The sequence below is a fragment of the Diplotaxodon limnothrissa genome, linkage group LG18, assembly GCF_057381915.1.
Source record: "Diplotaxodon limnothrissa isolate DT_005_m linkage group LG18, D_limnothrissa_male_GT1.1, whole genome shotgun sequence".
Taxonomy (NCBI): Eukaryota; Metazoa; Chordata; class Actinopteri; order Cichliformes; family Cichlidae; genus Diplotaxodon; species Diplotaxodon limnothrissa.
This window is the reverse complement of record NC_140613.1, coordinates 27,309,529-27,334,862: the sequence shown is the minus strand read 5'-3', so window position 1 is coordinate 27,334,862 and position 25,334 is coordinate 27,309,529. Positions and strand designations below refer to the sequence as shown.

Genomic DNA, 25,334 nt, shown 5'->3' with positions numbered 1-25,334 from the left:
CCAGAAAACATGTCTTTCAAAATTTGATACACTTTTTCATAATTTTTAGACAACACCACATCGAAACAGTTTTCACATCATACACACAACCTGGAAAAAAACAAACAAAAAAAACACTACTTCTAGTTCATCACACACCTCATCAGAAAATAAAAAATGTGAAGTCTGCTCAGCCTTGTGTGGTCGTGTCACAGTGATCAAACAGTCTTTTTCATATTTCAAAAATGTGAAACATCTGTATACAGTAAACATTAAAGATTCTCCTATTAACACTGTACTCTTTAATAGCAGAAAACGTTATGGTGACCGCTGGGAATCTGATGTGATTGGGTTGTACTTTTTATCCCACTTTTCTCATTTTCATTTGAAAAACAAGACAAAAGCACGGTCCTTCCAGAAGCAAGTCTTACCACTCAGCAACTGTTCTGAAACACCTCTGGACAGTTATGTTGAAGCATGACTTAAATTAGCTTTAATTCAGTTATGGAGACATAAAAACAGAACATTTTTAACAGAGCTCATCGGCAGACCAACATCATCAGGCTATACCAGCTGTTTGCTGATCTATCTGTATCGCCCTTTATAAGCATTTAAAAGTGAAAAGATAAAAAGAAAGGTGTTGATGTTGCACAGTTTGTTCAGTGCAACTGGTATCAGTGTTAAAACTGTATAAGTTGGGCTCTAGTATTAAATCCCCAATCAAAATGCTTAAAAACAAAACACACACAGACACACAAAACTTGCTAATTGCATCAAAATGAAGTTTTAAAAACCTTTTCCACCTTTTTCAAACATCTACTGGTTCAAAATGTTCCTGTAAATTCTTCAAATAGCACCTCTCCTTCTGATAATATACATGTTGAATATGCATTGCATTGCTGGTCTCATAAGACTGCAATCTCATTTGTTTACACATTTTACAGTCTTGTGCAACGTAATTATAAGAATTAAATTTAAAACATCTTTACTAGAGCAATGCATGTGTCTTATAAGACTTGCAAACACTTGGTATTGGGAGGGGAAATGGAAAATTCTTCTAAATGAAAACACGTCTGTGAAAAAAATGGATACATCAACAAGTTACATTTCTGCTGAAATTTTTTAAAAACATCTATAAAACATCCCTCCTCTTAAGTTCTTGATGTTGATCTTCAATTCGCCTTTGAGTCTGTGCGTTCTGATCCAGCTCATACCATCACACCATGAGCCACAAGTGTGAGCAACCTTGATTCATGTGAAAGGAAGAAAAGAAAACATCCGTACTGTAAAAATATTTTGATTCTGCCACCCGTGGTTTCTGTTGTGTATCACAAGTACAAAATGTGTTGCAGTGAGTAAGAATGTGGTTAGTTTTGCAAAAGGAGCACATGAGCTTGGGGAATTGTAAGTAAACAGAGGATAATTATTAAAGGCTTTGCTAAAAGAGAGACTGACTGAATAAATAGGCTCAGGCTACAACATTTCCTATAGATAATGAGAAATTTGTGTTTGAGAAATGCAGAAAAAAGCTTTAATAAAAGCCTGAAAGTGAACAAAAACTCCAAATGTGTGAAAATAATGGCAAAAAAACAAAGTGAATTGAACTTCCTCCAGGTCCTTAATTAGGGGGAAATGACATCAGTGGTTATAGACGCTGCAGATGTATGTATACTGGTATAATACTCATACCTAAAATACTTATATTTTTAATATATATAAGCAATCACATACCCTATTCTTATGTGTAGTGATTACTAAAAACCTATTTTTGGCATTTAAAAGCGACTGTAGTTAGAAGTGACACCACTACTGACAGAACCAGATGGCTCAGAATCCCTAGAAAGAGAAAAAGAAGAAGGAGAAGTTCAGAAGAAAAGTGTGGATTGTGTTGTTTGCATTGACCACGGAGCAAAATGAGATAATGAGCATGGTCATTCCAGTAGAAGGGGAGGAACTGGACCCTGGCCAGTCAGGGCACGCTCATTTGTCTGGCATGCACCAGCCCATTAGAGAAAGGGGAAGTGAAATACTATGGTAGGAGAAGCTGTAGAATTCATACTGCCTTCCCATTAGTGAGACCTGGTAAAGAAGTCTTATTTAGCACTCCATGCTGCTCCTGCTGCTTGCACTCTTTGCATATGGGGCTGCCTTCTCTGTCTGTAGCGATCAAGAACTGTTTATAGGAGTGACAAACAAGGGGGAAACAGGGCAGTGCAAGCATAAGGGAGAGCAGAATTCAAAGGAAAGCGAAAGAAGTCAAACCCTTTCTATTGTCTTCACAGCAGTGGTTCCGTTTAGATGCCTCAATTCAGATCAAGTGCAAAGATGAAGTCACTTGGCTAAATATCAAACTTTTGATGAGTTTGACACACTCTTAGAAAGTACCCGGCATATTTTACCGTCAAACATATGAACCACAGTGGCTCCATGGCTTGCACTGTTTCCTGGGACCAAGAACCCCCTAAAACTTACAGCGCTAACTTATTTAAGCTGCATAAAAGAAGACTGATAAAGCAAAAAACATTACAGCGACCAAGCACCAAAACAACAACAGTAACAATACTTAATCGGGAGAAATTTCAAGCAGCCACACAGAACCGTTGTTTAAATAAAGCTTTAGATAGTACATTACTTTGTGCTTTTTAAATACAAGACACATACCCTATGGTGTACTGTAATTATATAAATCTTCCCACAAATGTAGCTTTATGCTGTTGCAACATGGACTCCAAGAGCTATAACTGGTCAGTTATATATAAATGTACTGTGTAAACAACTGGCAATTTAAATGTAACTCTTCCATGAGAGAAAATGTAACGCAGGGCTCAGATGGTTCGTGCTCACAACTGTTAGCCTCACACATGTGGTGGAATTCATTACAGAAGACCCCCATTGGGATGCCATTAAATGCATGGGTATTCATTATGAATGAAAAGCAAGATAACATGGTTAACTACCATGCACATGAGTTGTGAAATAGGCTTAAAAAAAAAAAATCACAAATAGCAACACATCATGCCACAATCTAAGAAAGCCACTGACATCTGTCTGTCTGGAAAGGGTTACAAAGCCTCCAGCAAACCACAGTGAGAATCAATATCCAAAAAACAAGAAAATTTGGAACAGTGGTGAACCTTCGCCATAGTGGCCGACCAACCAAAATTACTCAGAGAGTGCAGTGACGACTCATCCAGGAAGTCAAAAAAGAACCCAGAACAACATCTAAAGAACTGCAAGTCTGAAATTACTCACATTATTAGTTTGATTTTAAGGTAACAGCAAATTGTCGTTACAGCTTCAATATTACTAGGCTAATGATCATATCTGACTTACTCATAATCATCTGAATTTTACCAATATAGACTCGTTTGGTTCGAAAATCTTTTTTTAGCTCTGTGTTGCAATTTTTTTCTTCTTTTTTTTTTCGCTGATGCTCTTTTAGTTTGCTTTGTACACAAAGAAACTTGAGGCAGAAATTCCACCAGCAAGCATTTTGGACATATCAGCATAAATACCCACAATGGCATTGCCTATTCACATGCATTGTTTAGATAACCTGTAGAAATATACTTAGTTTTTAAAGTATTTTAGGATAAAATATTGCCTGAAAATGTTTAGCTCCTTAGACCTTCTCCCCTGCTTCTCAGAGCTCAAAAGCTTGTTCATTATAAAGTAGTGGTTTATTTATAGCATTTCTGATCATGAAGGTTTTGCTTGTGTTTCGTGCTCCATCTGACTTGTTTTGAGTTATTTCACTGCATTCCCACTTCTCAGCAATTCTTATTGCTGCAGTATAATCCAAGTTACTGTATACTAAATCAGAACTACCCCCATATATGCCAATTTTACCTTGAGAGGAAACACAGCATATCCTCATTAGTAGTGCACCTTCAACTGTTTCCGCAATCTCACAGAGTTAACAGGGGCATAGGAAGGGTGATTAGACTAAGCTTTCTTGGAGGATTGGCGGTGTCTCACTCTGTGACCTTGAAGCGAGGACGATACCACAATGTAGACAAGGAAACAGACTGTGGGATCAACCGAAATAGACAAGAAGGGAGGAGAGCGAGGTAAAGAGAGAGAAGGAGGGGGGAATGGTAAATAGAGGAATCAAGAGCTGTTTGAGCAAGTTATAGGCTAGAAGAACAAAAGAAAAAAAAAGAAGAGAGAGAAAAGAAGAAGAAGAAAAAGAGAAAAAAGAGAAAAAGAAAAAAAGCAAAAAAAAAAAAAAAAAAAAAAAAAAAAAAGAAGTGACAGTAATTGTGGAGTGGAAAAGAGATCCTGCACATGCTTGAAACTTACCGAGCTGGAGGTTTATAAAAGGCAACGATACACAAACAGAGCTAATAAATCTGATGAAGGACAGCATGTTCTGTCTTTGTGGATACACACACTTTTTAGTTCTGTATGTTCAGTTTTATGCACCTCCCCCACTGATGCTGGAAGCCAAGATTAACCTAAGACATTCTCAAATTAACCTTGTAAAATTCAAACTGATGGCCTTCAAAATAAATTGTATGAATAAAATATCCATATTACTACAATCCTTTCTTCCCTCCATACCTTTTAACCACATTCAGGTGAGATTGTAATTGCACACTGTAACACAAGCCTGCTACAGCATTAAAATACACTCACCGGCCACTGTGTCGGGTACCCCATGTCACCTGCTTCTTTATCGGTTTTCTGCATTTTATCGGGGGGGGAATCATATTTGATAACTCCAAAATCTTGTATTGTCCTACAATTGAACTGTAGGATTGAAATTTTGAAACAAAACTGAATTGTCAGAGGTCAGAGGATAATGGACAGGCTGCTTTGTGCCGATGAGGAAGTCAGATAACCACAGGTATGCAGAGAAGCGTCTTTAAGCACACAAAACACAGAACCCGGAGGCAGATGAGCTACAGCAGAAGAAGAACACACCAGGTGTCACTCCTGTCAGCTAAGAACAGGAAACTAAAACTTCACACGTGGCTTACCAAAACTGCGAAGCAGAAAACTGCAAACACACTGCCCAGTCAGAAGAGCCTTGATTTCTGTTGCGACGTTCGGATGATAGGCTCTCAATTTGGCATAAAAAACATGAACGCATGGGTCCATCCTGCCTTGTACCAGCAGTTCGGACTCAGTATCGACTGCTGAGTCGATACTTGCCTGTATATCATTACTGACCATGTTCATCCCTTTTATTACCAGTGTATCCATCGTGCCTGTATAACACACGTCGCAAAACTCAATCATCTCAAACTGGTTTCTTGAACATGACAAGCTCGCTGTCAGCAGATCTCAATCTGTTTGGGATGTGGTGGAACAGGACATCGTCATCTTGGATTTCAGCCAATAAATCTGCTGCAGCTGTGATGTCATCATGTTAATGTGGACCAGAATCTCTGAGGAATGTTTCCAGCACCTTGTCAAATCCATGCCACAAAGACTTAGGGAAGTTCTTAAGGAAAAACTGTCTCCATTAGTGTAACTAATGAAGTGACTACCAAGTTTTTATATCTATCTATCTATCTATCTATCTATCTATCTATCTATAGCTACGCATACATAAATATAAATATCGCACTTTCTTTGGCAATTACCACATGGGTGTTATCGCCTTCCTCCAGTCTCCATCTTGTTGCACTTCCACCAAAGTTACATAACCCTCCACAGGAAATATGGGTCGCACAGCAGGAACTAGTTCTTGTCAGGCAATCTTTTAACGACGAAGCCTAGCATCAGATTCCAAACATGATATGGCTTTTACTTTACTAATGGATGTATTTCTATTAAAACATGTTTTGCTGTGTGTACCTGATATTTCACACCGTTCTGTTCAGCAGATGAAAACAGAGGGCGGTGTGTTTGTTTCTTTTATTAAACTTGAAACTTGTTATTCCACTTCCTCACTTGCTTTCACTTTCACACAAGCCATGGGAGCTCCTCTCCTGCACTTTAATGCTCTTGTAATGTTTCTGAATTGATGTTGAGTTTCTCTGTTTGTTTTTTACCCATATGACAGCTAACATTTCAACAATCAATTCAGGATAAATGTTTAAATTAAAGCATTATTTTTATCAATCCCCTTATCACTTGCGGCACATAAAATTCTTACCAATCCGGGATCCACGTTGCCTACATTTGTGAGGGCTTAAAAGGCACAAAACCATACAGGTAAGTGTTTTATTTAGACAATGACAACATTTGGATATATCCACTCAAACTCTAGCCGCAGTAAATCTTGCTGCAACCGCAGCCAACCTGGAGCGTGCACACTTCTGCTGGCATGAACATTTCTCACTAGACAGCGCACTGGGCCTTTGCTCTATAGGTCTGTCGGACTTTTACATCAAAATAATCAAAAAAAGTTTTGTGGGTGGGAAATAGACCAAAAAAAACAAAAACACAGAGGCTGAATGTTGGTGGCAGAAGAATGTGTTGCATTCCCTTGAACAGCACAGCGGGCGTCTTATTTTATAAGAACAAACAAAAAAATCCTCTTAACACAGTTCAAGTATGCACATATGCGAGGTGAAAATCATTCACAGACGTGTTACAAACTAAAAGCGACACTTATAGCAGCAAACTGAGAACAGCTTTCAGGAGGAGATACAAATTAAATGGAGCTAAGTGGTAGCAAGGAAAAGCCTCAATATTATTGATCTGCTAATGATTGACGTCTCCTGCACGCGAAATCTACAACCAATTCTGCGTCCTGATGACAGCAACAGCTGATCCAGCCCCCCGCCCCCTCTTCTTCAGGAGAGCTGGCGGGCGGGCGGGGGGTACAACATGACGGATTTTTTTACCTGAACAAAAAACGATTAAGACAGATTCACAGATCCACTTCCTGTAGACCTCAATTATGTTGTAAAGCAACAAAAAGGAGGATAAAAAAAAAAAAAAGTAAATGGAAGTGAAATTTGATGAAGCGGGAATAAAGCCCACATTGCAGTGCTAAAAGCCAGCTAGGAGACCAGATGAAGGTAATCTGGATTGGAAACGCAAACTGAATCCAGAAATATGTAATTTTTTTCCTTTTTTTTGTTTTTAAACATCAAGTCTGATAAAGGTTACGTGGTCACTTCAGAGTCCTCGTCTCAGATCACTTTTTAAGTTAATCCCTGTGGGGTGCAGATAGGAGGCTACAGGTAAAGTCATTCGGGCGTCTCATTAAAATGAATTGCAGGTCGCCTCAAACACCGGTGCCTCCTCTGCGTGTCCGTTAACCCCCATCTTCTGACCCCTGCTGGTCAGCGCCCTCATTAGCATCGAGACTGTAACTGCAGCGTTATGTTGACGTGAGTTTTAGCCACCTCATGAGGTGTTTTATTACGTGCGTGTGTCTACATGTAGATGTATATAGAGCTACGAGAAGGGAGCAGGTCATTTAATGTCTTTTAAGGAGTTAATTCCTTAAACAAATCCTCTAGATTCATCGTCGTCGTCTGCTTTCCGCTCTTCTCCCCATCTATTCCTTCGCTTTATACTCCGTCTCCTCTCTCACGTAATTGAGTTCAAGAGCATGATCAGCCTTTACTTCCTCTCATTTTTCCATCTTTTCTCCTGTTCTGTTGCTAATGTATCCATTTTAGCAACAGCTCAGGTGGAGAAAAAGAAAAAACAAAGATCCACATCTACTAATCGATGAACATTCCTGCCTCAAGACTGGCCAGACGGTCCCATCAGAATGTTAGTCAGTAGGTGGGAAGAGATGAGGCGGAGGGCTGCAGAGAGCCGGAGGAGTTTGAGCGTCTCATGTGAGGGAGGAGGTAGGTGTCCGAGCACAGCTGGTGAACGTCGTACCTATCCTCCTTGCGATAGGCCAGACAGCGGCGGATAAACGCCTGCAGAGCACAAAAGAGCACAAATTAAAATGATAGGAGACATATGCTACTCTACCTTTTGTTACTGTTTGCCACTAATTTAGATCCTATTTATGAAAAGGCAATATTATCAGCTGCTTCTCCAGTAAGTCTCTCACAGGTGAACTGCGGGTGGCTGGGTATTCTTATTCTGCTTTTAACATTTCTCCACCAGCTATAGGCTCTCATTTGAGTGTCACTCCAGCTTGCAGCAAATTTTCAGGCCAGAACACAGACTACTGTCAGCTACTTCAGCTCTGAAATTTGTAGTCGGAGTCTAGTGTAGGACGAGATCCTCTCTGGAGAAACAGCTGAATGATATCAGGGTAGGAAACAAGACGTGATAAAGGAAGGGGCGTAGCTAGCAGCTAGCTAAAGAAATACTAAAATGAATCATGTGTGTCTGGCTGTCCCACCCAACTAAAGTCGAGGAATAGGAAACTACTGGTTGCAGCTGACTCAGATGAACGAACATGTGTCAACGTGTCGCTGGACTGCCAAACTAAATCTCTGTTAATTATTAACACATTAGTGTGCAGCTGTAGCCAAAACTGCAACACAAGTCTCACCCTGCTTACGCTTAAAAAAAGAAAAAATCATCTTGAAATGTGAGAAACTAAAACCAGTGAACTTTTCTGATTTCTTTCACACCACAGACAAATAGGTCATTACATTTGTGTTAAAATAATATAGAAGTTTATCTCTTCAACTACACAAGGTTTGCCTCGATTTAATATCTCTAAATTTCGCCAGATGTGATTATTTACTGATGGACTGTTTCATGTCACTTTGGGTTTTACAGGATTTTGCATTACTGTCAAACAGCAGATCCATTTGTCAGGTATTGAATTACCTGCGCCCAAAACAGACGTCCCAGCATGGTTATTAAATCTATGGATATTCCTTTTAGATGGGTGTAAAATATAGAAGATTTTATCCACAGCGCCCTCTATTAACTCACCATTAAGATGCTATGTGGTTAAAGGTCATTAGGAGATGCCATTTACAGGCTACTTTTCAGTCCCGAGTTTCAGCTTTATTGCATTAATGTTGAAATATTGCATCACTATGAACATAATGTTCGTGCAATTTGAGATATCGAGCAACAGGAGTAAAACTAAGCGCAAGCAGCATCCATTTTATAGCAGCTGTATCAATAAAGGTGACGTAAATGCCCTCGTGTGTCTGTAAACGTGTCTGTGTGTGCGTTACCTTTGCCTCTGTGCTGGCCTGTGGTTTCGCTGGGAACTGGACCTCTGTGGCTTTGAGGATGGTGTTTTCCTGGAGGATGTCCTGCTGTGACTGATTGTGACCAAACGGCTGTAAAAACAAAACACAAGATTCAAATTCAAAATGTTCATGTCACTTCATCTGACATTGGATGTTGTGGTGCATGGTGTTACGATGCGGCACCTTGCGTCCATAGAGGCACTGGAAGAAGATCACTCCCACAGACCAGACATCCACCTTGTTGGAGATCTTAGGTGGTTCCTTCCCCACCACAAAGCACTCTGGAGGAAGGTACCTAAATACAAGATTAAGCAAACAGATTTTTAAAAAAAGGACATCGGCTATCAGATTAGAACTATATGACATTATCTTTAAAAAACTGAATTGAGCTGCTTCCATACGCGGGCAGGTCGGTAGAGGTGTGATCTCTCCTGGCACAATCTACACACTCAGACATACCACAACTACACACTTGCATACAGAGCACCAGCTGTTCGACAAGAGGCCAAAATTTGGGGCTTTGTGCATTTTTTTTGTGCTGCAAATTTATTTATAAATAAAACTATACGCTCTGACTTACAGAGGACTAAAAGTGCTAAAATGAATTTTCAATTTGTCTCATTAATCTCGACCAAACCAATTTGCTCAGGAAGACAAAACAGTAAAATCAATAAGACATCACTAGTCAGTTAGAACATAGGATAATTATATAACCATTCACTGAGTGGTGAGGGTCAACAGGGGTTTTGAAAATTGTGTGCCTGGAGCAGGCTTTCCTTAGTGGGTACGATGCATTTTGATCATTCGGTCAGTTAATAGCTGGCTTTCGCAATGCATTCTGGGATACCTGATGGTCCACATCACCACTCCCATCAGTCCATTATTTGAGACATATGCAAGGTAAGCAATCAGACGTTGACGAGCTGTAGCGACAGTTTAAACGATTTCATGCTGCACTGCAGCACACGAATCAGGAAATAATTACAGTGAAATACTTCAATGTTTTTAGATAATAAACAAATATTTTCAATAATTATTGATAAATTTATTTATGATCTATTTATTTCCTTACTTTCAATTGAAATTCATTTCTGACACATTTACATAAATAAATACATCTGTGAATAATTATTTCGGCACTTTTAGCCCTCCACTGTTTCCTTCTATGCGATAGCATGCTGCATGTGACATCTTTGTTATTGTTCTTCTCATGTGGGTAAGTTCAGGACTGTAACCTGTGCAGATCCATACTTGACTCTATACCTACCATATTTCAGTCACAATTCACCGTACAGCTTATTAGTAGCGCAGAGACACAATTTATACACGACATACGCCCACAGATTTAGTGCGCTGTCTCTTTCAGGTAATCTGCAATCATGGGTTTAACCTGTCTGTCAGTCTGGGAAGAGTATTAGTGTGTGTGTGTGTGTGTGTGTGTATATGTGTGTGTGTGTGTGTGTGTGTGTGTGTGTGTGTGTGTGTGTGTGTGTGTGTGTGTGTGTGTGTGTGTGTGTGTGTTACCAGTAGGTGCCCGCTCCCTGTGATGTGAGATCCATGCCGTCAACACCATAGTTGTCATCGTCCATTATCTTGGACAGGCCAAAGTCTGTGATTTTGATTTCTCCACATGCTGTACCATCCACCAGCAAGATGTTACCTAATTGCCACAAACGCAGGAGATTCAGTAAGTGTTTAACAATCAGATATCCTGCTTTAACAGTGAAACACTAAAAATCGTTAGAGGAACAACAATTGACTTTGATTTCATGTCAAACAGGAGACTAACCAGGTTTCAGGTCGTAGTGGATGATGGGGGGTTTGATTTCATTGAGGTAGCGCAACGCGCTGACAATTTGCATGACAATGGAGCGTGCCTCTTTCTCTGACATTAGCTTGTTTTGTTTCAGGTAGAAGTCCAGGTCATTTCCTTCACAGAACTCTAACACCGTGCAGAACCTAACAAAGACACATGCACATGGTTACATACAGAGGAAAACAAAAAAACCCGATGAACAAACAAGACGAGAACAGTCTTTGCAACTTCAGCTTGTCATCAGTTTAGTGATCCTTAAGTAGCTAGATACACTGATTAACCAGTATACCTTTCTCTCAGGAGATGGAAAGCCTAGAGGCTAAGAAGAGATATTTCCTTCCCCCATATGTAGGTCAGAGGTCAGGGTCAGGACTTTGTGCTATTTAATGAGACCGATCTCAGTTTCCAGCCATGTAAGCGAGCTGCTTAGTTATCCAAGGAACACTTTGCAAAGTCGGTACAATATGAGCAAGAGTAACCTCAGAAATATTTAAACTGTCTTTCTGGACAAACATATAATGCCCTCATTTAGGTATGTGAGACTGGCTGCCACTTCCTTTAAGCACCCTCCGAGTCTGGGTGACTACAGCTCATGTGCTGAGTTAACACCCACAGACAGAAGTTAAACCTTCAAAAAATAACATCCATTGTCAGAGCACGTTAACACTGAATCATACATTCCACTGTGATTTTCTAATCTGATACCACCCTGAACTGGAGCCTCGAGGCACAACACAAACAATTCATGCATTATTTGAATATTTACTGGGTTTGGTCTTTGAGAAGCTTCAACACTAACTAGTGTGCATCATGCTGGTTTACAGCCATTAGAAAAAAAAGTTTTTAACACAGTGCTAAGAGAGGCGCATCCTGAGGATATGTGAACCCAGCAGGGCAGCAGCTGGCAGATGTCACAGGTCACTCACGTGTCAGTATCCAGGGAAAAATAGTCATACAGTTTGACTATTCTGGGATGGTCCAGCTGCTTGTGTATCCGGTACTCCCTGCATGCATGCCTAGAAGGGAAAATGTGTCAAAACAGCATGTGTAAATAGGGAAACATGTTGTCTTTGTGGACCTCAATTATTTTGTGTCTGTGGATGAGACCTACTTGTGGTAGTTCTCCTTTTTCTCCTCTCTCCAGTTCTTGTTGAGCTGGTGGATTTTAACAGCAGCATAGCGCTGCTCAAACAGGTCAAAGGCCTGCACGTGAAAGGAAAGCACACTCAGACATTTTGTCTGTAAACATACATACGCCCAAAGAGAAAACAGGAAAAGCGCAGTCCTTCCACAAAGACAATACCTTATAGACTTCACTGAAGCCGCCCCTGCCCAGCAGGTGCAACAGAAGGTACCTCTCATTCAGGGTGGGATGGTCTTTAAATCTGAGTGAGAAAGATGCTTAGTGAGCAAAAAAAATTAACACAGCATAAAAAAATACTAACCATTCATACATTCAGGATGTGTGAAGTTTCTATTATATCATCTGCCTTGTGATACAGCAAGTTTCGGTGCCAATGAATGAGGAATTAACCTAATGAGTACACAGCTGCTCAAGGCAATCACCAACTTCTTTGTGATTTATATTCATTATGTGACCACTTGATGATTTTATTACACATTAATTTTGTTTTCATTCATCGGCTCTACTAAATGACCACTGTGGAAAATAATACTAACGCTCATCCACAGTCACGTCTTAACTGTCAGTAAACAAGATCCTTCAGCGGGGTTGCCGAGTACACTTACGCTGAGCTGTCCTCGTTGTTTATCCTCTTCAGCTCTCTGATATGAAGGTTCCTCACCCTCTCCAACCGCTCCAGCTCTGCTTGGATCTCTGCCTCCTCCTGGACAACCATGAAATTCAAACATTTTACAGTTTAAAAGCGTTTCACTCATAGTTATGGTCAAATTCTGCTTTTAGCAGAATTTTAACAATGTTTTCACAAACAGTTGGTTTATTAGCTGATGCTTTTTTTCCTTTTTTTTTAACACTCACCTTCTTCAGATGTCCAAGGCGGAGCTTAAAGATTTCCTCCTGCTCGTGGTACTCAGCGAGGGTCAGTCTGCCAAAACACATAGAAATCGAATTTTCCTAATTCCAAATGACACCACTGCTAACCACGGCTTTCAGTAACTTTAAAAAAATAAATATTCAAAAGTGAAAGTTAAAACTACCCATAGAAAACAATGAAGAGAAGTTTAGTATCATTCTCACAGACAGCATATACTTATTTCATTGTACTCACAGCTGGGGCAAGGAGGGTTTCAGGAAGGGGTCAGAATCGTTGCCGTTAACCACCTTCGTTTTGCGCTGCTTGGGCTCAGATGCGGAGGCCACAGAGAGGGAGGGAGCTGCAGGGTTTGGAGGCTTCCTCTTTGCCAGCAGCTTCCTTTGGCGCTCTATGTCCTCTCTCTGCTGGTTGATGCCCTCCTGCTGCCTGTGTAGAAAGAAAGGCACAAACAAGAAATGGATCATACGGCAAACACTAAGGCTGGATATAGACAACTCATCGCTGTTTATATTCTTGGCTGTGAAGTGAAGCTTGCACAGAAAAATCACTTGTGAAAAAAATGGGTTTTTTTCCACAAAGAATCCAAACACAGTCAACTATAAATAATAGTTGACTGTGTTTGATTTAAAAACAAAACAAAAAACAACACATCACTTGATCAGGTTCTGGAATGCGTATCCGTCAGTCCACTGCTCTGTGTAGGATGCTCCGTGTCTGACGGTGGTGAAGTGGCCGAGACGGAGGCGATCCTGCATGCTCTTCTCGCGACATGACTGCTTCTCCTGAGTGCTCTGTGGGCAAAAACAAAAAACACAACAAAAACAGGCAGGCACACAGTTAGAACAATGGCTCTGTTGTTGAAGTATCTTAGCTGAGGCTTGATACGGTTTTCAATTCAAGCTAAGGACTCTAGCAAAATATTCCAGTGATGAACCCTGATCAATTACCATGCAGACTAAAAGCAACGTTTAAATATTATGAAACAACACAACTCTGAACTAAGAGAGGTTGTTTAAACACCAAGTCCTTCCACCACTGTGATACTACATTTATCTCAGTGGAATCCAAATGAGAACAAGTGGCTGGTGAAGATGTTCAAAAACCTACCAACCGAAACACGCTTTTCTTTCTCTCAGCAGCTGTACAACCACAGCAAAGCTAAAACACCAGAGAACACTGGACTAAGAAATGTATTTTTCTTTAATGTCGTCACCTTTGCAAACAATAAGCTTCACGTTTACTCAGTAAACATTAGCTAATACATGGTAACACACTCCTGCATCATCTCCTCTTTCACATGTTAAAGAGAAACGATCAGCTTTAAATGTAGCATGTTGTTTTTTAGCCAAATGTATGTATGTGTATGAAAACACACCTTTTCTATGAGCAGCTTCTTGCTCATGGTGATGCACTTGTTGAGTCTCTCCTTGTATTTCTCCAAGAGTTTTTGCTGTTCATCAATCTGCCGTCGCAGGTCACAGTTAGCCTGTTAAAAAACAAAACAAAGAGGAACACAATGAAAGACTGTTTACATGTAATATAAACCTAGTGTGATTTTGAAAATCTTGGTCCACTACAATCATGCCTACTTGCCAATCAATCAACTGGACATGGCAACAAAAACCTTGACATATGGTCTAGATTATTTAAAATGATGCTAGCCAGCCAGACCAACAAGTTTAGTTTGGATCCATCTTCATGTAAACACTCAGTCAACATAAATGTTTTACAAGTCAGAGCCAGGCACTAAAGGCACTTCCTCTCCTTTGAAAGTAACCCTGAAGATTAAAGCATACTGGCCAACTGACTGATATGGAGACTACAGCCCCATGCGATCTGAACAGCCGTCCATCCTTCATCAACTGCTGATCAACACGGAGATCTAACTCACCCTGAGCAGGTCATCTATTCGCCCTTCTTTCTTTTCCAGGTCCAAACTTTTGTTGCTCTCCAGGGCAGCGAGTTTTAGGCCCGTCAGTTCAGTCTAAAAAAAGCCAAATAAACAGACACCAGTAAGAGACGACAACTGCCTGAATAAAAATTTAAAAAGAAGCAGAAGAAGAAGAAGGAAAAGGAAAAAAGCCTCATCATGTCAGTGTGTAATTCTTACCTGGACACATTTGCTTGAGGAAGCTTTGAGATTGTGCTCTCCAAAGCACAGACTAGTAGGTGAGGAGCTATTCTGCCGGATCTACGCACACAAAAGTTTTGTTATAAATATTAAATTTACAGACGTTTACTTGTACACAATGCCAATAATCGATCGAGTAAGTCTGATCCCTGAGCAAGACTTTTAGAGGACACATGCTTATTTGCAGCATCATATTGTTTTCTTAAAGTGTACTAGAGTAGCTTTGGAGAATTCACAGTGCTAAATAATCCTTATTTGGCTGACACTCGACTTTGGTGAAGCCCCAGTTCATCCCTCAAATACTCACGATGGAGCCTGGGGCAGAGTGTGAGTTCTGCGGAGAGCGGCGAACTGATGGGAGACCTCTGACTGGACTGGAACCATTTCCACCCTGGAACTTTGAACAGAGGATAAACTTAAGACTTAAGAAAGAGGTTCGAAATGATAAGAAGAAAGAGCAGTTTTTGTAATACTCACATCAAAATAGTCACTGATCTTGGGCCCACGTGTCGAGGTCTTTCCTGCAAAAACAGAACAAAACAGTTCAAATTCAATGTCAGCCATCAATAACCCCCCCCCCCGAATCATGCTGCTTTAACGCAGACATCCACCATACCTTGACTACTCTCTGAATAGGTATCAGCTTTCCTTTTTCTCCCTCTGGACGACTCAGAGTGCTTCTTCTCCGGAGTCTGTAAATAGATATGAAACAAAAAAGAAAAGCATGAATCCCCTGTGTTTTATCTAACAAGGCAGGATCTTGTGGTGGTGTTCAGCAGGAAAGAGCAGCAGGAAGGAAGAGTACATACTGAGTAGGCAGGAGAGCTCCCTCTTTTCAAATCAGAGTTCTAGAAAGAGAAAAGAGGGAGAGGTGGAGGTAGCAGGAGAGGCAGAAAAGAAAGAGTGGGCAGTGCAAGGAAAACACTGACAATATGGCTATGCTTATAAGCACATATTACTGTGCATCTCTTTATTAAGTGGTGTAATATGCTCTGACTGTATGTGAGTTTCACCTCTGACTCTTTGTCACTAGATGATCCCAGACTTCCATAGCTGTGGTTAGAGGATTCATTAGCCAGACCCTATTCAGAGCAAGAATTCAAACACAGAGAACAAGAGAACAGTCAGCACAAGTCAGCTATTCAAGTTCTATAATGATCACTAAACGTAAACAGCAGTAAAACAAAAGCTGAAGGCAGGCGACGCGGCTGGCTCATCTGACAGGAATCTAGTCTCTGCAGTCCTAAGGTGTGTCACTTGGATCTCTTCCAAATCATGAACATTTCCAGGAACTATGACCTCCTTTTTAGGAAAACAGGAACTTTTTTGCCTGCTTTTCCACTAGCAGGAACACGTGTTTGATTTTTACTTCTGGGATTGTGACGTAGCGCTTTTTGGCAACTTCTGATCATGGTGGGAGTTAACCATTGCTGCTTTAACTTCCGTAAAGCATGTTTTCTACAGCTAGCAAGTACCAATTGTCAACTAGATTGGATTGGCAGTTTTTTTTCCCCTTACACACTCAAGCTAATTTCTCATGTAGCTCCTACAGTAGGGAAAAACAAAGGCATTTACAGCTCTGTAACGAGTCAAGAAACAAAGACACACAAAGGGAAATTTTCTGAAGAAGTTTTTGTGCACTAGCTAACTGTTTTTGAGCGAGACATATGAAAATGGAGGCTTTATTTATTTATCTCTTCTTCTGTACTGTGTTACCTTAGCACCGCCGCTCATGCTCCCAGTGCTGCCTCCCGTGTTGCCGCTGACAGCTCCTGTAAACCTGGCCTCCAGCAGCTCCTGTCTCCTGGGGTCCAGGCTGTGCAGCTCCTCCATTGGGCCTGGAATGACGACAAAAGCACAATACAGTGAGACGCTTATATTATCACCCATAATCGTGCTATACAGAATTAGAGCAGAACACACTGCTGTGAAAAAAAAAAGAATAAAAATACCCAAAAGGAATAAAAACGAGCGCAGGAAAATACATAAGCCGACAGTATCAGGGATGGGATGAGGAAAAATTAGAAGGAGAATAAAAATAGAAAAATGCATTTCATTCGACTGGGAAGGAGGCAGCCCTTCAAAAGACGTGTTTGCAATATATATGCTGGAAATTACAGCAGCTGAGTGACACTGTAAGTACAAACAGAAAGCATGGAGGTCATTTTACACCTAGAGAAATGGGACGAGAACAGACCGCGCTGGCTTGAGTCTGCCAACACAAAAATTGTCAGCTGGCCCATCTACAGTATTGTTTCTTTAAAAGTTAGCCTGTCACACATCCTCATTGCACTGTCCTCAAGCAGTTTAACATTTCAGGATTTCAGTACTTCTGAACATTTGCAGATGGAGGAAAAATAACAAGTTGCTACATCACTCAAAAAAGAAGCAGACGGCAGCAGTGTGTCTAATTGAAATGCTACACGTGTGCATCAGTTCTCCTCACCCTGTTGAGTATATATATATATATATATATATATATATATATATATATATATATATACACACACACACACACACACACACATATATCTCACACACGCTCAGTCAGACTGGGCCTAGAACAACCAGTTTCCCAAGTGAGAGGAAGGCTGGTCTTCATACTCCCTGCTGTATGCTGCAAGTGTTTGTTTCCTTATTGGACATTTCCTGGCTGTCATCTTTACACAGCTTCTGGCACAGGGGCAAGCCTTAAAAGGCATAATGGACATTATGAAACCTTTGTGCAGTCAAACTGGGAGCACAACAAAATATCAATAGTGTGTAGGGTTATTTTAGGACAGACAACATTTGGGTTAAGTGATCTATAAAGCTAGACCTTCGTGTTGGGAGAATTATTTTGTCTATTTGGACATTATTGTTATTGGTCTTGCGTAAAAAAAATATTTTAATAAAAAAAATAGTCTTGAACACGTATCCTATATCGGTATGGTACCTATTACGCATATTTTGATACGCATATTCGGACTAACTTCGTAACATCGTCGCTGTCTCAGTAATTTTCCTCTGCCCTATAACTAATGGCCTTAGCTGGAAGAGTCTAAACGATTGCTGATATTTGCCCAGTTTTGTCACATTACATCCAGCAACTCCGAGTCACAAGTAAATAACATCACGTCAACAACATAGCAAAAGACGTGGAACAACAAATGCGCCCAAACTGGTTTAAAAAAGTGCAACCCACGGCCTGTTTGGCAGTTCAAAGTAGCGGGGTCATGCATTACAGCGCATTAATGGATGCATGCATAGCTGCGTTGTTTAATATTCCACTAGAAGCTGTTGACAGGATGTTACAAACTGCTACAAAAACACTGTTTTCGGATCGACGGCGATCGAGTGACAAGAGATCACGAAACATGACAGCGAAACAAAACGAAACAACAAGCTAGCACTGCCTTTGTGCAAACACGATAGCCCGTTGCTACTTAGACTGGCCATCAACTGAACTGACAGCTGACATTTGGCTTCCAATTCACGGCATCACTGAACTTGACATCCATTTTTTTTACTTGAACAAACGCTAGCTCGACACGGCCAAAATAATCCACTTCTCGGGGGGGAAAGAACGCACTTTGGGGAGAATGCGAGCGGGTCGTGCACTTGGGTGAGCTGGTGTACCTTCCTTGCTCTTTGCGGTCGCCGTTATTTGTGGTTGAGAAATCGTTGGGGACGAGGAGAGCTGCGACCAAGATGGCGTCGCCTCCAAACTTCCACCACCACTTCCACTGTTACTTTGGACACTCATGAAGCCACTTTACCGCCGTGAGGAGCCAGCGTACACACTGCCGTTCGCGGAAATCCCGAACTCGCGTTCATGGTTCTTGACACCTGCCGTCGCCAAACGGGCCGGTAAACGTGAGTAACTCCGTGGCTGTCGGAGTCGCTAGACGTCTCGCATTTTGTGCTCCGTGCGGGTCCTGCGGAGGAGCGGCTTCTTTCGAGACTCGTTGAAACCGATCCAACGTAACCTTTGCATGATGACCGCACGCGCGCCTGTCAGCATCCAGTTCGCGAGCGGAGCTTTGATTCTGGTAGGCGAGGCTATCGCGAGGCTCGCGCGCGCCTAGCTGCGCGGTGGGGGGATGGCGTGACACCGAAACAGACACTGATCTGGGATCATTTTACCCTCCTCCAAAGTAGCCCGAGGTTCACCGGAAGGCGCTGCTCAGCGTCGACCTGAGAACAGCTCCTTGTTTTGGTGAAAACAACAAGCACCCAAAAAAAAATGGCCGAAAGTTCGTGTCTGCTTAGATAGAAGGAAGGGAAAGATAAACGCGCAGTAGGCTTTATGTACACACATAGTCATACAAACTGACTTTATGTTCGTAGATATGCGCACTACTGTAAGTAGTACGTACAGTGTGCCAGTTTAATTAGGCAGCAGGGAGTGAGCGTGTGGGTCTGTGTGATGACTGAGTAAATGTGTTACAGTAGGCAGGGCTGTGGTCTTGATATACTGTTGTTTCAGTCTTGAACTAAAAGTTGCGGGGAGGAGGAGGGAAGGAAGGTATGGGGGGGTGCAGGTGGTGGGAGGATAGTGATGTGGTCTGGGCTATAAGGTCTTTTGTTCCAAAATTGGTGCAGTGCATCAAAATGCCTTTGCTGTGTTGTAAGGCAGCACACACACACAAAACTCTCTAACATTTAACTGTCTGGCCTACATCTCCCTCGGATTCCTGTCTAATACATTTATGTAACCTCGACATGTGCAGCTGGGAGTCAACGACTGTGCGGGGAAGCTTCCTAATCCCTAATATTTTTAGTGTTTTTAATCTTACGGGTTCAGATAAACATTCAAAGTGATAGTAAACACACCGCAAAACGGATTTTGTGTCTGTCAAACCCAGCTTCCCCTTGCAGTCATATTGCATCAGGCAACAGACGGAGCCACAAATGATCATACTGCACCTCATATGCACCTGCCCATGGTAACCTGATTTTTTTTTTGTCACATGGTTTCCATGGTAACAGAGCAATCGTCTTGACAGGCAATCAGGAGGTTGTATAAGCAGTGTACTACATTACGCTACACTATGTATGTACACACACACACACACAGAGTCACTCAGCCGTTATGATGTAATTCCAGGTATGAAACTGGAGTTGTGTTATGAGGAAAGGGCTGACGGCAAGCTGATATTCAAGAAGCAGCCACGACATTCCAGGAGCATCAAATGCCTGATGGAAAACCGGGAGTGTTGGCTGACATTTTACAAACTGCCTCCGGCTTGCCTATACTGCACACAGCTAAGGCCTGCAACAATAATGGCCTTTCAGAAAATAAGAAAAGTTTGACAAAGCAGAGGAAGTGAAGCGGAAAAGAAGTAGCCGCACAGTTGCAAAGGTATGACTTTTTATAACAGCTCTGGCATCCAACAGTCCAACTGTTAAAAATAAAAAAATATAAAACAAACAATTTTCTGTTTAAAGTATTTCAATTATTTTCAAGCATAGAAAAACTCGATCAATGGAACACCAGAGCAGGCTAAGGTTCTAGTCATCAAAGAGATGACGGAACTAGAAAAATATAACCGATAAATGCAAAGCAGTGCTAAATATGATGTGACCGTCCAAGTGCACAACCAACGCAGATGTCTGACAATTTTCAACTAACAACTCATATAGATATTGAAAATAAGACATTGATGTATGACAGCAACATAGATCCTGATTGTAATTTCTTTAACAATAAAACAAATGAATGCAATTATTATACAAATGAGCAACTTAAAAAGGAATTCAAGGTAGAACAGGGTATAACAATGGTTCACTTTAATAGTCGAAGCTTATATGCAAACTTTCAATCCATCAAAGACTACATAACACAGTTTGAACAGCCATTCAATGTGATAGCCATATCGGAGACCTGGATAACTCCTGGAAAAGAAGAAGACTTTAAAATAAATGGATATGAATTCCTTCATGTAGACAGGATCAACAAGAAAGGAGATGGGGTGGCACTTTACATTGATAAAAACCTAAAGTACAAAAGAATGGGAAGAATGACAACTGTTATTGATGGAGTGATGGAATGTTTATCAGTGGAAATAATTATAGAAAAAAGGAAAAACCTAATTGTCAGTTGTATATATAGAACACCAGGATCTAAGATTGAGATATTTAAGGATAATATGGAGGACTTATTTACAAATATAAATCAGAAAAGAATGTTTATTTGTGGGGACTTTAATATTGACTTATTGAATCCAAATCATAATAAGAGTACAGAAGAATTTATTGATTCCATGTACAGCATAGGTTTATTTCCACTGATAACAAGACCGACCAGAATAACATCTCATTGTGCAACTCTATTAGATAATATATTTACAAATATAATAGAAGGAAAGATAAAAAGTGGGCTGTTAATCAATGATATAAGTGACCATTTACCAGTCTTTGCATCGTATAATTGCCATTATAAAGTGAACAACGATGGACATACGATTATTTACAAAAGAATAAGAACAGAGAAGACCTTAAATTGTCTTAGAAATGAACTTTTAAAGCAAGATTGGAATATTGTATATGAACAAACAGAAGTTAATAAAGCTTACGAAGGATTCTTAAGAACATTTAACACATTACTTGATAAAAACTGCCCAGTAATTGAAATCAATAGGAAACACAACTATGCAGGAAGACCATGGATGACAAAAGGACTACAAAATGCCAGCAAAAAAAAGAATACATTATATCGAGAATTCATAAAAAAGAGAACAATAGAAACTGAAATGAAGTATAAAACTTACAAAAATAAATTAACTAATATAATGAGATCCTGTAAAAGAGAGTATTACATTAAAAGGTTAGAACACAATAAAGATAACACAAGAGATATATGGAATGTATTAAACAGAATAATCAAAAATGAATCAAGGAATAATGATTACCCTGGGTACTTTATAGAAGGGACAAGAAGTATTAATAACATGGAGGAGATAGTAAATGGCTTTAATGAATTCTTCGTAAACATAGGGCCAAAACTGGCAGAAGAAATAAAGGTTGATGGAATAGAAAGGGACACTGGTGAAAATATTGAAAGGAATAGTAGCTCAATGTTTTTAAGAGCAGTGGAAGAGAAAGAGATTTATGACATGGTTAGAGGACTTAAGAACAAAACCAGTACAGACTGGAATGATATTGATATGGTAACGGTAAAGACAGTTATTGATGGTATCGTAAAACCATTAAAATATATATTCAACTTGTCGTTTCAAAAAGGAGTTTTTCCACAAAAAATGAAAGTTGCTAAAGTTATTCCCATTTACAAAACCGGTGAAAGACATAATTTTACAAACTATAGACCAGTGTCAATACTCTCCCAGTTCTCTAAGATACTGGAAAAACTCTTCATAAAAAGATTTGACAGTTTTGTGGAAAAATATGAATTAATGACAGATAGTCAGTATGGGTTCAGAAACAACAGATCAACAGCTTTGGCACTGATAGATTTAATGGAAAAGATAACGGAATGTATGGATAATAAGAGGTATGCGCTCGGAGTTTTCTTAGATCTAAAGAAGGCGTTTGATACTGTTAATCATGAAATTCTATTAAAAAAACTGGAAAAGTACGGGTTTAGGGGAGTGGTTTTGGAATGGTTAAAAAGCTATGTAGGGAATAGGCAACAATATGTACAAATAAATGAATATAAATCTAATTTGATGGATATAGCTTGTGGAGTACCTCAAGGTTCAGTACTGGGTCCAAAAATGTTTATTATGTACTTAAATGATATCTGCAGAGTATCGGAGATTTTAAAGTTTGTAATATTTGCAGATGACACAAATATACTGTGTGCAGGTGGGGAATTGCCACAGGTTTTGGAAATGATCACACAGGAATTAACGATATTAAAGAAGTGGTTTGATATAAATAAATTATCATTGAATCTCGATAAAACCAAATTTATGTTGTTTGGAAACCAAAAGAAAAACATCGAAGTAGAAATATGTGTTGACAATGTATATTTAGAAAGAGTAAATGAAATAAAATTTCTTGGGGTGATCATTGACCACAAGCTCTGTTGGAAGCCACACATTACTTATGTTCGGGGGAAATTGGCACGGGGCATTGCCGTCCTGGGAAAAGCAAAGCATATGTTGGATCAGAAAGCACTGCACATTTTATACTGTGCTTTACTACTGCCATATATGAGCTACTGTGTAGAGGTCTGGGGAAACACATACAAAAGTAACACACAAACAATAACTATAATACAGAAAAGGGCCATTAGATTAATAAATAATGTAGGGTACAGGGACCATACAAATGCACTCTTTGTCAAAATGCAAGCTATTAAATTCCAAGACTTGGTGAAGCTTAAAACAGCGCAAATAATGTATAAAGTCAGAAATAACTTGCTTCCCAAAGAAATCTGTAAATTGTTCATAGAAAGAGAAGGTGGGTATAACTTAAGAGGGAAATGGAATTTAAAAATACAAAGTGCTAGAACAACTTTAAGAACTATGTCAATCTCAATTGCAGGAGTTAAATTATGGAACAGTCTAACAGAAGAAATAAAAGACAGTCAAAACATAAAACAGTTTAAAGTAAAATATAAAAACCTAATTTTAAATAAGTATAAGAATGAAGAAAACGGGGTTAACCCAGGACGGTAATGTTGCTGGTAATGGTGTTGCGGTTCTTTTTTGGTTGTTTTTTTGTTTTGTTTTGGTTTGTTGTTTTTCCATAACTTGTGTATCTGCAAATATACACATTCTGTATTTTTCATATGAAAGAAACTATACTGTGGTGGGGCTTGCTAATTTCTTGTTTTTGATTTATGTATGTTATGTTTTGTTTTACTTCATATGTTTATATGTTTCATATGTTGTTTGTTTAATTTAAGACAAAAAAAAAATTAAATGAATGAGAGGTAAAACTTGAGGGGGTAGGGACAAATAAGTAAATACTTCAGCCTACTCCTTTTCAAACAAATAATGGAATGATATTTTGTAATGATTGTGAAGGCACATGTTTGAAATGTTTGAAATAAAAATGAACTGAACTGAACTGAACTGAATTATAAGAAAATAAAGAAACATTTAAAATACCTTGATACACGTTCAAAGTCCAGATAAAAGTAAGACAATTTAGGATGCAGTCCATGCCAACATCCTTCTTTCCTTATATCATTTTATGATATATGAATCAATCCAGTAATAAAAAAGCAGGTAGACTTGGAATAAAAATTAATGTACCTATGTATTGAAAATATTGAAATATAGTATTAGTAAATATATGCATCTGCAGTTATGTAGCATACTGTAGGCGACTACTCAATAAGGCTAAAAGTAGTAACAAATATGCTCATCAGAATATTTACAAGACAATCAAGAATCCTTCTGAAAAGGGAAAAACTTTCAAATCTCGCATCGTATGAAGATGACCATACCTCATGGACTAAAATGATTAGTTTAACTACAGATTCAAGAGACATTAGAAATAGTAAAAAAGTAATAGTAGAATCATATGAATAAAGTTTACTCTATAATACAATCTCAAATGAACAACATCACACAACATTATTATAATGAGTTATTATTTATTTAACATTAAATAAGCCAAAATGCAGTGTGTGGAAACACTAAGCACACCCTTACTGCTTTTATAGGAATTAAGAGGGTAAGTAGCAGCTAAGTGCTGCTAATAAAATGTACTTGATTCCTCAGAAAGTGCTGGCACCTCTGTAGAAAACACCTCATACCAACTGTGATGCACGGTGGAGGAGGGGTGATGATTTGGGCTTTACATCATGAGCTCATCTGTATACCAAAGTATTCTAGAGTCAGATGTGTGGCCTTATGTCCGACATCTAAAGCTTAGCCAAAACTGGGTCACGCAGCAGGACAATGATCCCAAGTATAGCAGCAAATCTACCACAGAACCACCGAAGAAAGAAAAGAATTAAGGTGTAGCAATGGCCCAGTCGAAGTGCAGACCTCAGCCTGATTGAAATGTTGTGGCGGGACTCTGAGGTGTGCATAAATGACTGCTTGAAAACTTTACTGAGCTGAAGTAATGCTTTAAAAAAAGAGTGAAGCAAAGTTCCTCTACAGTGATGTGAAAAACTGATAAAATAATATGGAATACGATTACTTTGGGTTATTAAGTTATTGGTAGTGTTGTTATACAAGTTACTGAATCACAGGCTGTCATAGTTTTTCATGCACTGCTTCTGCATTTAGCTTTTTGTTAAATAATAATAGTAATAATAATGACACAGTATAATATGTCATTATTACCTAACCATACTGACCTAACTTTAAGACCTAGCAAGGACTGAATGTCTCGATCAGTAA

At 39.6% G+C, this 25,334-nt stretch overlaps 1 protein-coding gene across 3 annotated transcripts; it reads right to left on the bottom strand.

The window, feature by feature from the left end:
- Window positions 1-6,058: 6,058 nt before the first annotated feature.
- Window positions 6,059-19,109, bottom strand: LOC146613849 (serine/threonine-protein kinase tousled-like 1-B). Of its 3 annotated transcripts, none has more exons than XM_085379109.1 (22): window positions 18,646-19,109; window positions 16,744-16,865; window positions 16,041-16,109; window positions 15,837-15,875; window positions 15,644-15,719; window positions 15,505-15,548; window positions 15,335-15,424; window positions 15,007-15,087; window positions 14,788-14,880; window positions 14,272-14,382; window positions 13,551-13,687; window positions 13,131-13,322; window positions 12,881-12,947; window positions 12,631-12,728; window positions 12,185-12,266; window positions 11,993-12,084; window positions 11,808-11,897; window positions 10,855-11,024; window positions 10,590-10,725; window positions 9,249-9,360; window positions 9,048-9,155; window positions 6,059-7,817 (listed from the first exon to the last, which is right to left on the bottom strand). In XM_085379109.1, the coding sequence occupies exons 1-22, from the start codon at window positions 18,770-18,772 to the stop codon at window positions 7,668-7,670; spliced, it is 2,286 nt and encodes a 761-aa protein (XP_085235235.1). In that variant the 5' UTR covers window positions 18,773-19,109; the 3' UTR covers window positions 6,059-7,667. The 3 variants fall into 3 exon arrangements, with proteins under 3 accessions (XP_085235235.1, XP_085235236.1, XP_085235237.1); XM_085379110.1 differs by having other exon boundaries at window positions 15,335-15,418; XM_085379111.1 differs by lacking the exon at window positions 15,837-15,875.
- Window positions 19,110-25,334: the final 6,225 nt, after the last annotated feature.